This window comes from Cynara cardunculus, assembly GCF_001531365.2.
Source record: "Cynara cardunculus var. scolymus isolate 2C chromosome LG 8, CcrdV1, whole genome shotgun sequence".
NCBI classification, from domain to species: domain Eukaryota; kingdom Viridiplantae; phylum Streptophyta; class Magnoliopsida; order Asterales; family Asteraceae; genus Cynara; species Cynara cardunculus.
Genome location: NC_037535.1, coordinates 13,879,652 through 13,893,324, shown reverse-complemented (window position 1 = coordinate 13,893,324; position 13,673 = coordinate 13,879,652). Strand labels below are relative to the sequence as shown.

The following is a 13,673-nucleotide window of genomic DNA, read 5'->3' as shown; positions in this document are numbered from 1 at the left end:
TATATATTGAAGCTTGGATGCTAGGATACAAGAGCATGTACTTTTGGATTTTTTTTTTTTTGTCTATGTAATTTATAGACTTTTGTATTATGGACCTATGTGGGAGATAACATGTATTCTATGTATGATATATATGTTATATGCAATGTATGGTTTGGGGGGCGTTACAATTTGCATGCACATCAGCATTGCCAATCATCCCCGAGCACAAGTCTTGAAATATATAAGACTTACGAAGGAGTTTAGTTGCACAATTTAAGTCATGAATTAGTTTGCTAACTGATATGAGATTACAATCAAGTTTTAGCACAAATAACATTGATTTGAGTGTAATAGTGGTTGAAGGTTCAATGATTCTTGTTCCATCCACTTTGGTGAGAGTACCATTGTCAATACATACAGTTTGAAAGCCGATACAAGGGAAATCAGTTGAGAAAAGTGATCGATCACCTGTAACGTGGTTGGATGCTCCTGAGTCAATAATCCAAGGTGAGAAGGATGATTTTGCATATAATGTAACGTTGTTGGAGCTTTGAGTAGAGTTGTTTGCCTTTTGTATGAGCTGTTGGAGAAGTTCCAATTGCTCTTTGCTAAATAGAGTGAATTACCTGGTTGAGATGTCTCAGAAATGACGGTATTACCTATTTGGCTTCCAAATCAGTAGGCTTTCCATGCAACTTCCAACATGTCTCCTCCAAGTGTCCTGTCCACCATCACACCAAGGGTGACTTCTTCTGTTGCGATTGTCATTAGTATTTTGACTGTTATTTCGACCAACAAACGCACTTCCAGGGTTTGTGAATGTGTTATCTTTGCCTACTGCAAAATCCGCAATATCATAAGTGATTGGTGGTGTTGGGATTGTCCTAACATGACCGGTTTTCAGCTTTCTTCTCTGCAAACTTCAGAAAAAGCCTCTTGTAGACTTAGTGAAGGCTTGGTTGCGAGAATTCTCTGTCTTACTTCATCAAGGGATTTGTCAAGCCCCTTTGAAGACCTGTTTTAGTCTCACTGATTTTCCAAAATTTCTCACAATCTTCATGGCACTTCCATTCATGTATCTCAAACAAATCTAGTTGCTGCCAACAGCGAGTGAGGGTTGTGAAGTAAATTGTTACGAGATTTTCTCCTTGACGTAAATCTTGAAGATTGCAACTTGAAAGAGTTCGGTTGTGTTTCGTTGGTGGAGAATGTTTCTCGTGTTGGTTCCCATATGTCTTTTGTTGTGGTGTACAGTAAGAACTCTCCAATCTCAGTGGTCATAGAACTGATCAACAAAGACATGACCAGATTGTTTTCTGGAAATCTTGTAACCATCATCCTTTGGGTCTGGTATTGGAACATCTCCAATAAGGTATTCATCTTTGCTTCGCCCACTTATGAACATCGTCATTAACTTAGACCATTAAAGATAGTCGTGGCCATTTAGTTTATGAGTGGTGATCAGGACAGGATTCTATTCTGAGGCAGTTGAGTTGAGACGAGATGTTGAAGGAGTCTTGGGAATGGAAGTGGGTGAATCCTTGGATAAGAGATTCGATTCCCCCATGAGAGAGGTTTCGAGAGATAGGAAAGAGGAGATTAAAGAAGAGGATGGCTTGAGAAAAAGCAGGATTTGTAACCTATAACTGTGATACCCTTAAGTTGTTTGGGATGTGTGAAAAGCTTCTATTGAAATCTGAATACAGTGTACAAATTTATGTACAAGCAGCCCTTACAACCGCTCTATAAATCAGCCTCTAAGATATAAACAGTCCCGATAAATCAGCTCCCAAGAGAAAATACAAATCCTATCTAATAAATAGAGAATTAACAAAATATGTAACTGATCCGTAAGAATCAGCTAACAGGATATCGATATCCCTAGCTTGATTTCCTACAAACTTATTGTAACACTTTTACATAGAATGCACAATTGTTTGGTCCTATAAACTTAAGTCTTATAAAATAGTATATTAGGACACTTGGATGTTTTTGGTGTCCCATAAACCCGATTTTGTTGTAGTGAAAAATGAACATTCAAATATATACTCAGCGGAATCTGAGCATAAGAAAAGTTCATATAAACAAATAAAAAAGCGTTAGATTAAACTGCTTGTACAAAAAGCTACTCAGATTCATGAGTTTTGTATCCATTATCTCATCAAACATATATGAGAACTCTTATTGCAAGAAATATGTATAATTAAAAAACTACATAGTTACAATAACATTTGGAGAGTATGTCCATTTATAGATTGAAGTAACCACTCTCGAGGTTCTAGTAAGAACTCCATGTTTTGACACTTCAACTAGCATATCCTATTTTTATTCTTTCAAACAGACGATACAAGTTAATTTCGAACTGCAAAAGTTATAGTATAATCATAAGAAACAAAGTAATCCAAAGTATGAACAGCACACAAAACAAATTCTCTCATTACAGAGATATCACTTGGAGAAAGACGACTTGCCCGTAGTAATATATTTTATATGATCAAGTTATTTACAACTTACCATCAATTAAAACAGCAAGAGGTAAATGCTTCATTTAAATTTATATATTTTATATAACAAAGTTATATACAACTTACCGTTAACAAAAACAGCAAGAGGTGGATGCTCCATTAAACTTGGAGGCGGCGTAATATCTTCCTGACTCTCTTCGCCAAAACTATTGGATGAGAAGCCAACAGCTGGTAATGGGACCCATCGATGAGAATCCAAAACCAACTGTAATAAATAGAAACAAGTTCATAAATGATGAATTCACTAGAAACTCCGAGAATAAATTGCCATGCATTGTCAACAGGTATCATATTCCGACCAGGATGATATTTCCACCAAAAATAAGGAACAGTGAATGGATCTAGAAAGTTGACAAAAAGAACCAAGATGCATGTGTACCTGAAAATTCTCCGCTGCTGTACTCATATTTTTTGAAAATAGGTTTAAGACAGCCCTGCAGAAATGACAAAAAAGTAAAGTTGTGCACTATGTGATTCATGCATGACAAGGCAAATGAATAATAGAAAAAGGAGGACCAGGGTAACTTTACTCTTCAAAAAGAGGTGGAAGCAAGCCCCGAAAATCCAATCCAACCCATCCAAGCCCCATGGCACAATACTATGAAGAATAAAGAGAATCAATATTAGCTTCAGCAAAAACAAAAGTACTCTGGCTTAAAACCACAATTATTTCAACTTCACACTTGAAGCATGTATCTTAAACCTAGTATTTAGATGCAAGAAAGAGTTGTCAACTGGGGCATGCAAGTTGAAGCTTCTTAGAGCATCTCCACCAGATACTCTAAGATGGAGACTTTAACCCATTTTAACTCCAACATATCCTCTAAAAACTTCTCCAAAATAGAGAAAGTAGGAGAGAGTACAAAAATCTCCATATTTTGGAGAACATTCTAGAATTAAATGCTGAAGATATTATAAAAGGTTCACACCGTGTGCACTAGTTTGGATAAGATTCATATGTCTAAGCTTACCAATAAAAATCCTAAACATGTCTAGGGGTGCTTCAATGGGTGGGCAGCAAAAGTTTCATGTAATATACATATCTAACACTAACCATGCACTGGTCCAGTATATTGGACAATGACCCGCCTTCAGTTATTTTTGGGAGCATGATCTTTAGAGTTTTAAGGTGAGCAGCAATCTGATGCATGGCCCAGCTGAATAGAAGTCCGCCATCATAGTTCTCTTCACTTCCTGATGTATCATCAGCAAATATGGCACGATATTGGTTAACAACATCAAAAAGATGCATCCTATGACAGTTTACCATCCCTTTTAGGTATTCATAAGCATTTCTCTGATCTAGTTCATCAAGAATGCCAGACAACCATGACTCTCTGCATCTTAGGAACTGTCCCATCAAAAATATTATCATTAGCAGGTAAACAAGTTAGGATCGTTAAAAGAGATTACTTCAAAAAGACACCTCATAGGCAACTTGGCTGACTAAATTGTCAAGTACATGTGAGAAATAAAATACAGTACCTGTAGGCGCATTTCGTACTCACTATATACTCCTATCCGTCGTAGATACCCAATAATGCGAAGACATTCTGGTAACTGCAATACACTGGCCTTTCAGAAAACTGCAATAGACGATAAAGGCTGGGGTTTTGAAGGAAACACATTCTAACACAATAACATAAATTCATTATAATCACCACGGGCAGATGTGCGTATAAGGGGTAGGGGGCATGTAAAAAAGTGTGAATATTTTTTAAACCCCAATTATAACTCTCCCATTTTTTCCCCAAAACCTTCTCCCATTGCTGCCCTCAACCTTCTTCTGATGACTCACTAACCGCCCCTGAGCGACCCATTCACTCCTCTGAGCAACCCACTTAATGCTTTTGGTGTTGTAATTCTCAGCAATTTTAGTGTTTTTTGGATGATTTCTACATTCGAAGTCTGTGTTTCTTTTGCAATGCTTGTGAGTTTTTGTCATATCATGTGTTCTTCGCTGCCATCAACGGTGTCTTGCTAAGGATTTCCTAGTAACCCAAAACCGTTTAACATGAACCTTCATTCGGTTTGGTTGGGTTATTCGACTTTAGATTTGTTTAATACCCCCAGGTGTGCCCCCATCATATGACTTCCTGGATCCACCACTGATTATCACTACCATCATTGTTATCATCATCGTTACTATATACTTTCTAAGATCAACAAATCATTCAAAATAAACAAAAAGGTTATGTTGTGTGACCACAAACTTACCTGAATATTTGATCTTAGTTTTTGGAGAAGCTGTGAGAGCAGAGACTGGGTGGTTTGTCGAACGTCTGCAGCGAGTCCTTGAATGACTGGTAATCTTCACAGACAATAGCAAAGAAAAAAATAAGAGTGGTAAGTTTGTAACTCATTAAGTTAATGCTATGAGATTATAAGGTAAGCAGATGACTTTGTAGTTAGGATGGAAAACTTACTTAGGGTGCATTGTCGACAGTTTGCTGACAAATGCTTCCAAGTCTAGAGCTTCATCATAATTTCCGTTCCTCACGCACCTTAAGAAGGTTAAAATTTTAAAATTCTGAGCAATCTTGAGATACGGAGAACAAGTTGGAATTCACAAAAATTAAATACGATAAAAAGGATAACAAGGAATCAAAAATTCAAAAATGTATACACATGCATTATTCCATGCTGCCATGCTGGTATATTAACTTTGTAGTCTGCATCCTTTTTTCCCACCTCCCTCGTTTCCTTTTCAATTGAGAAAGAGGGCAAGGTTTTGACGATGGCTTATACGCTCCAACTTCCACATGATTGAGTTGTTGGTCAAAGGAATTGCAGGTTTTAAGACAGAGAAGAAGACATGTCCATTATCGCTACCATCATATGACGGTGGCAAAAGTCGCATAATCAAATATCAACAAATGCATGGAATATATTCTGCATGCTATCTATGTAACAACCAACTCAATATAATGCGTTCGATTTGCATAAAACACTCCACGATCAAGTATGTTTAACAATGTTAATACTTCAATAACCAACCTCCTTAACATGATCACCTCTCTCTCACACTCACACACAAGCACCAATATTTAGTGCCCACCACAATTACCCATTTTATAAGGAAGGAAACAAGAATTGAGAGTGATAATGTTACTATAATACTATTGCTTCCTCTAAAATCCATCAAAACTACCACATTTGCAACAAAAAAACATTTGAATAAAAAAGCACCAACTAGAAAACTGAAAAACCTTTGGCACTTGAGCAATAAAATACAGTGTAAAAGCTTACTATACAATATCCATTCATAACCTATTTGCACCACTGACAACTTTGACTACTGATACTCTCATTTAGAGAGTTGTTACAGAATCTTTTACCCTTATTTGAAGCCATGTTTTGTATATGTTCCTGGTATGTGTTTGTTCTTTTTATTTTCTACAGCCAAACGATATTTGAAGTTCTTGAGGAGTTACGGTTTCTGAAAATTATGCTGATGGATAGATTATTGGTGTACCATTGTATCGAGTTTGTGATCTTTTAGTCTTATTCTAACCGTACTTTTTACATTTCATTTTGCATTTACTTATGCTAGTAGTTTCACATTCGAGGAAGCATTTAAGTTCTGGGACAGCTGCTAATTCTTTCGGTTGTCGTTCTGCTGTAAAACATGTTGCTTGACTTGCATTAGTAGAATGCCTTTTATCATTTACGTTGTTCTTTCTCTTTACTCTTATGTAAAGATAGGGTAAGTTTTTAAGAGTGAGTGTAAATGAATTCTAGGTTGAGATACAATGGTAGTGGGTTGTCATTCATCTTGTTGGCATTCTCATTCTGTTTCATTCATGTTTTTATTTGATAAAAAACATTTTGCAAGTAAGTTGATCACTGGAAGATGTGTTTCATTGTTGTTGAAACTCATAAATCAGTATACCCAAGGCAAAACCAACTTGAAATTATGCAAAAAATAAACTTGCAAAGGTTTATCAAAGTGGCATAGGAAAATGCACTTGTTTAGTATGGCTTGCACAGATTAAGGTTGTATTGCATCTAATATTAATTTTTGAATAGGAACATGAAAATGCATCTAATATATGTCTCTCGAACATGGAAAAGTGTTCATGCAGAAACTAACAGAACTGAGAGATGATGCAGGATGTTGCAACAAATTCTTGTTGTAGGATGCACAAGCTTCCTAATTTTTTTTTAACTTAGAAGGACTTTACACCAAATGCTACCTGTTTAATTTCTAAATCAACCTCCAAGTTTATCCTTCGAATTCACCCTCTTAAATTGGCTGATCTTTTACTCAATTCTTTGATATGAAAACGTCAATTCCTAGTAGACATGATACATTGAGACTTGGCTCTTACCACTCTATTATTTCTTAGAGACAACTTACTTAAAGTGTATATACTTGCACATACTTGATGCTAATTTTTGTGATGACACACATTTGCGTTGCAAGACTCACCACAACTACTGTCAGGAACACATAGATGGAGGCTGATACACACTAGGAAAATTAGGGTTGAAGAAATCAAATGGTTTAATAGAAGATATCGAGAATGATTACAGAATTGTTGGCTTTCGAGAGGCCTGTACTCTCCCAGGCTCTCGCCTAAATTGAACACACAAATCAGAATGAATCCCCCTCACCCTCACATCTCTTATTTATACTCAAAACCACCGACTTACTACCCATGCATTGTCCACTTGTACCAGAGCACTAATTGCTTGTGCTTTAACACGGTGGTTTGTTTAAGATTTATCACAAACGGGATTCAAATGCTTTTGTGTTGGCTATTGAGGAATCCTGATCAAACTCTATGTCTTCCCCAGTTGATAGATGCCATGTTGATGGACCTTTAAAGTAACCAATAACACCCATTCCTTTCAGTATTGTATTGCCAAAAAGAACTGGCATGCCACATGTGTAGAAACGTTGTTGGCTGAAAGTCGAGGGGCATACGACATAAACAAAAACATTAAGAAAGAAGATTGCTCAGGGTTTGTACTTCTTAAGGATTTCATATGGCTCTAACAAATTAACCATGCTAGCACCCCACTAAAACCAATTAGGACCAGAAGGTGTAACAACATCCTCTACCTCGGCTTGTTTTGTGCCTGCTAGGCTCCATATATGCTTTTGTGCACCTTCAGGGATGATACTAACAAGGAGGCACACTACATCAGCAACCATGATACTTGTTGCCATAATTCCTGCTGCACCAATCTCAGATCCCTTATGACCCGTCTATAGGCAATGACCAATCTTTTCCCGTGTCAGAAGGTCGTCCCATTGGCAAAAGGAACACTACATTCTCTGTTTCTCCCTCTCCCTCCTGCTTCCACATAGTCATAAAGCCAAACTTCATCAATACTCCCTTTCCTTCTTGTTTCATTGTTCTCCCGGTCACTTTCAAATATACTAAACTACTAAAGTTTTTCCATCAACAATCAATAGAGATTTCTCCTTAACAGCCCATGTCTTGCCTTGACAATTTATTAATAGTTTGGACAATGTGTACCTGGGCATTCAAAGCGTTTGATTCCAACCCATCGCCAATTTTGAATATTCCGTTGATCTTCAGTCAATTGATGACTGGAGTCACAAGACAGTGAGAAACGAGTTATGAATAGAAACTTACAACTAATTTGGTATATTGAGTCCACTAGCCTAATGACGCCCTTGACTGTTGCATCAGTCACTTGTGGGCTTGATTGGGCCTAATAGGACATTCCTATTTACACCATCGATCGGAATTTCCCTGATCGACTTTCAAAAGGAATTCTTGATCGACACCGACTCATCCACTGAAGCAATCTAAAATGATGTGTACAAATCAGGAGAATTTGGTTCTGGAATTGGATCTGGATTTGAATGCGACCACGTCCTCTCCCCATCTGGTCTGTTAGCTGGTGAAATTGTTGTAGATTTTTCGTTCTTGATGTTGAACAAGAAACTCGATGATCTCTCTCGTGTAAGTTCTCTCTTTAATTCCTTAACATTCTTTTCTTCATCTCTATAAATTTTGTCTTCATCAAACACGGCCTCATCGTCAGAATCTTTGAGAGTCTGCAAATTACTTTTGACCAAATCCAACTTCGAATACATTGAAGCTAACGTTGCCATTTTGTTAAGGGTCACAAGCATGCTCCTGGTGATTTCCAGGACTGGTTGCTCTGATATAATTTGATACACACTAGGAAAAGTAGGGTTGAAGAAATAGAATGGTTTAATAGAAGATATCAAGAATGGTTACAAAGTTGCTGGCTTTCGAGAGGCCAGTACTCTCACAGGATCTCGCCTTAACTAAACACACAAATCAGAATGAATCCCCCTCACTCTCACACCCCTTATTTATACTCAAAACCACCAACTTATTACCCATGCATTGCCCACTTGTAACAGAGCAATAATTGCTTGTACTTTCCTACCACAACCTATTAATCTTGCCCCTATGACACAGCCTACCACTATTTGTTAGCAAGAACTCTTTACTTACCACCGGAAGTACATCTCTATCTCTCTTCTACTTAATTTCCAATGCTTCTAAATGTTGTAGTTATGGTTTACCTTACATGTTAGTTAGAATAATTATACATTTTGTTGTTGGGATTTAACAGTTGATATTGACATATGTCCAAAAAAAATTCATTTCAAAGGGAAAAGAGAGGAATAAAAGTTCACATAAGATATCAAATTTGATAGTCTGTATGTAAGAAAAAGTAGTTCAGACAGCCAATTTGAAGGTTTGACTGGCAGTTCCCATTGCTAAATAAGATACAAAACTTTATAGACTGATGCTTCATCATATACAAGGCAATGGAAGATCAAAGAATGATACTTACGGAAAAAAGGTACACTCCTTTATTCAAAGACATGCCAAGTCATTTCTTGAAGAACAGAGCCCACACTGGAGAAGAGTGATCAAATACCTTACAGGTGACTAGTACCAAATTCTTTTCAAGTAGTTGAGTCTTAACAAACAGATCAAGCCCTATATACATGCTAAACCAAAAATATTTCAATTTTCATGTAAATATTTTGCTAGTTCCCATTGAATGTGTTTCATGCAAAGTTTAATATAATTCTTATTTATACTATAAAGATGTAGATCTATATACTTGACTTATTCCATTGGGAAATTTTGGCCTTAGAAATAATAGCCACTAGTTTAAATCTTAGCATGTGATCGCTACTGATAGGTCAAAAACATACGTGTCCATAAGCTGAGGAATTTCAAGTAAGTCAAGCAAAGTACTATGATTTGCCAGCAGCGTCTGGTTCATCTTTCTTTTCTCCAAAATCTTTTCGGCAGATTCTATGAACTCAGAGCAGCCAGATGTTAGCTTGGGGACCTCTGCAATCTGCACAAGAAGAATTCAGGATGATTATGATCCCATTTTAACTTCGTCAACAGATAGAGTACTAAAGCAGAAATAATAATCATCAGCATATAGTTAAGCTTCTTGTATTGTATAGCAATATAACACGATAGCAAAAATTGTGTTTCACAACTCAATATGCTGGTCAAAATATAATGGCTAGATCACAAATAAGTAGCTTATAACCAATCATAAAAAGAACACCGAGTTCAATATTTAAAAAACTTGGTCCAACATCCCAGTCAAAAACAGAGAACTTTTACACTAAAGAACAAGCAAAAAAGTGTCAAGTGACTGATGCATCCAAAAGCTAAAGCTTCTAGACATAAATCCAACAATAATATCAACTTCAACACCCCTCAGTCGAACCAGCGTAAATCTTGGTGAGGCAATAGAGCTGCATCATTGTGGAAAAATGCAACAGAATTCAGATTGCACTTGTGACATTTCTAAACAACAAGTGCAAGCTCTCATACCAAGTTACCAACATAAGCCTTTGTTAAGCTTCTCTATAAATTTAATTTACTCTCGGGATTCACACCCTTCATAATACAATATGAACAAAATATAAGTGCCCCAAAGTTCAAACCAGAAACCATGATTACTCTTGTTAATACATTGCAATAATGCCAACATTTACTGCTTAAACCAACGAGTTGAATGGTCTTGCAACAATTCTATTTAATTACGTTAGAAAACAAAAACCCTCAATTAAGTCATGGCTTTAACCCTGTAAATAACCAAATAACTATCATCCAATTATTAAGAGCCTAAAACACTGCACATTCACTGATAAATCTTATTGAATGAAATGGCACTTGGATCAAGTTCATAGATAAACCCATAACGAATATACAACGGTTGCAAAAAGAATCAGAATGATGAATATGAAAAAGAAAGGGAGGAAGCATATCCATATTCCTTATACAAATCAAGGTTCTAAATAGCGAGGGGCGTAGCGTGGCAGCGAGGTCAAGCCTCAAGCATTTGGAGCACAACATTTTTCAAGGCATGGGTTAGAGGCAAGTGTCTATATATACATATATTACATGTACAAATATAATATATATATATATATATATATGTTCTTACTATTACTCAATGATCTTGAATAATTTAAACTCATATGAAACATAAAATTTAACATATTGATATATAGATCTTAAAAAATGTATAAACCTTAAAATCAATTATTTAAAGTCCAAAAGGTTAAAGAAAACAAAAAAAAAATAAAAAAACACATCTTCACGACATCATGCCACGTCACAGCGCCTTAAACAGACGCCATGAGAGTTAACAAGACGTGGGAGACGTGTCTTGCCGCCATGTTGCACCTTTTAGAACACTACACCCGATCAACACTGTTACTTTACTACATTGATATACGATACAAAAAAAAATCTTCCGAAGCACGGTGAGAAACATAACAGACAATTATGTTGACAATGGCTAAAGAAAATGAGTTATTGAAATAATGCTATATGCACATCAGTAAATTCTTTTTTGATGGCGGTTCCTTTCGGACAAACCATATCCAATGGTCATTGTGATCCCAATGGCAGAAGCTGCAATGAACACGCTTCATCTTCTTCATGCATTGTATCAGCTTCTTCAGCAATAAGCTGAATTCAATATGATAGGTATTTTAACATCTTGTAACATAAACTTGCACCAATATGTCATTAATCTTATACAGTAGACTATGCAATTAAAAGCAAGACTCCAAACAAGTGCCATGTTATTCAAGATGTCTTTTTGATTCAGTTCGTTCAGGATCTATTATCCAACATCCTCACATAGACTCTACAAGTTTTACAACTTCTGTTTTATTGATTTGTTATCTTTTCTTGCTTGACAAATATCGTTGATAAAGAAGTCTTCGGATTACTTAGCACCATCTTTCCAACCCTCACACCTTTTTCCTGTAATCGTGAAGCATTCCATACTTGCAATAGTTCGGAACACAGACAAGAACATTAGCTACGCACCAGTTTTTATATCTTAAATTCTACAAATATAGTATATTAAATCATTTTATGTACATAGTTAATTCTTTAGCATATCTTTCTAAAAGGAAATATGTAACCTCACAATCAAATTATTTATTTTCGCAGTAGAATACTGGATACCCAGGCAACATTAATCATGTAAAACTTCAGAAACTACCTCTACTTATTAATCGTCATATCATAATTCTGTGGCATGACAAAGCATTAGCAAGCACAAACAAATGACAGGCGAGGAATTCTCCTATTCAGAAGCCAAATGGTTAAAGCATCCGGTAGTATTCACATGTGACTTGCCTAGTTTATCGTACAAGAAGGATGAACTTAGGGTCACTCTGCTAAGGTTTTTCTTACGAAATAGTTTCGATGCATTGATATTGACTAGGTTAAGATTATACATTGGAATGCAAGATCTGTTATGCATTTGAAGAAAGGAATGCTCCAAGATTTATCGGTCAGTATATGTCCATGCGTCATCTCAGTGACAACTATTAGGCTTTACATAGTGGAAAAAAGAGATCCTAACTTTTCTCATTGTTAAAAGCATAGATATAATAATTTTGAAAATAGAGTTTCTAATCTTTATGTTTGAACTCCTGTTACATTTTAACAGCACAACTAAACAACACCTATTCCAATTCACCGACAAAAAAAGGATTTTGTTTGTAGAATTGTTACAAAGTTTACAGCACTCACGAACTCTTTAAGAACAATTTTAGAAGTTCAAATCAATTAATGTTGAAAGTGGCCATTTGATCCCAGCGTCAAAGTAGAACTATTGTTCATTTTTCAACCAGAGGTAATAGTTCTTTCTGTGCACTTCACGTTTAGTTTCTAGTTTTACGGCCATTACACAGCCATATACAAACCTAGGAACGTAATTGTGTGTGTGTGTATTATATTCATATATATCTTTGATTCCATCTCTCAAGATGCAGTATGGTTCAAAATCTTATAAAAACAAACTCCTAGTAAAAAAGGAAGCATAAACGACATCGAGTTCTTGAAGAACGAATTACCAATGATTCGAGGTGTTTATCGATGGATGAGACTTCATGGCGGATCGAAACCAAAGCATCAGCGGCAGAAATGAACGCACGGTAGTTATTAACAGCAACCTCCTGCATCTGCCTCCGAATTCTCTCGGCATCGACGCGGAGAAGCTCTGGTTCCTTGTGTAGACGATCGAGAGTGAAGGAAAGGAGTTCGGAGACGTATGGTTGTTGAGAAACGGAGGCCAATGGCAGCACTTCCGCCATTGTTGCTGAGTTCTCATCCGCGATCGGGTTTTCGGTCTCCATGTTGGCTGATTTAGATCCTTCACTTGTCTTCCGATTTGAAGTAGGAAGAGATCTGTCGTCTCCTACTCTCCTTGGCACAGAGGGTCTCGTGTTTTTCACTTTGGCTTATTTACACATATTGTCCCTCACGTTTTTATCATTCCATATCGATCTCTTGATCCATCTTATCATTTGCATTTCTTGTTGCAAAAACACAAGTTCACCTCATAAAGTATTTGGCTAAAAATTTTAAAAACTCTTAAAAATTCTTAAAACTCTTAAACTCGTTCATCCTTAAACGATTTCATCTATATCCAATTTTATTCCATATCTGAATTCGTGTAACTAACTGCAGATAATAAAACCAATGTTTACTTAAAATTCAAGATTACAAGTAAATTATGCAAAAGTACAACTTATCAAAGCTCGATTTTTGAATTCGTATAACTAACTGCGGATAAACATAATCAAATAGAGGATAAACATCTTATTTTAAAATAAAAAAAATGTAAAATATAATTAGGATAATT

At 36.2% G+C, this 13,673-nt stretch overlaps 1 protein-coding gene across 1 annotated transcript in view; it reads right to left on the bottom strand.

The window, feature by feature from the left end:
- LOC112516484 (conserved oligomeric Golgi complex subunit 8) overlaps window positions 1–13,214 on the bottom strand; it is a 21,243-nt gene extending 8,029 nt beyond the window's left edge. Inside the window, exons 1-9 of the mRNA XM_025123549.1 lie at window positions 12,883–13,214; window positions 9,691–9,839; window positions 4,934–5,011; window positions 4,725–4,818; window positions 3,993–4,067; window positions 3,562–3,858; window positions 3,038–3,105; window positions 2,887–2,941; window positions 2,574–2,712 (exon numbers count right to left, since the gene is read on the bottom strand). Of these exons, the coding sequence (XP_024979317.1) occupies window positions 2,574–2,712; window positions 2,887–2,941; window positions 3,038–3,105; window positions 3,562–3,858; window positions 3,993–4,067; window positions 4,725–4,818; window positions 4,934–5,011; window positions 9,691–9,839; window positions 12,883–13,164 (1,237 nt within the window). The 5' untranslated portion in view covers window positions 13,165–13,214. The remainder of the gene's footprint in view (window positions 1–2,573; window positions 2,713–2,886; window positions 2,942–3,037; window positions 3,106–3,561; window positions 3,859–3,992; window positions 4,068–4,724; window positions 4,819–4,933; window positions 5,012–9,690; window positions 9,840–12,882) is intronic.
- Between the last annotated feature and the right edge of the window lie 459 nt (window positions 13,215–13,673).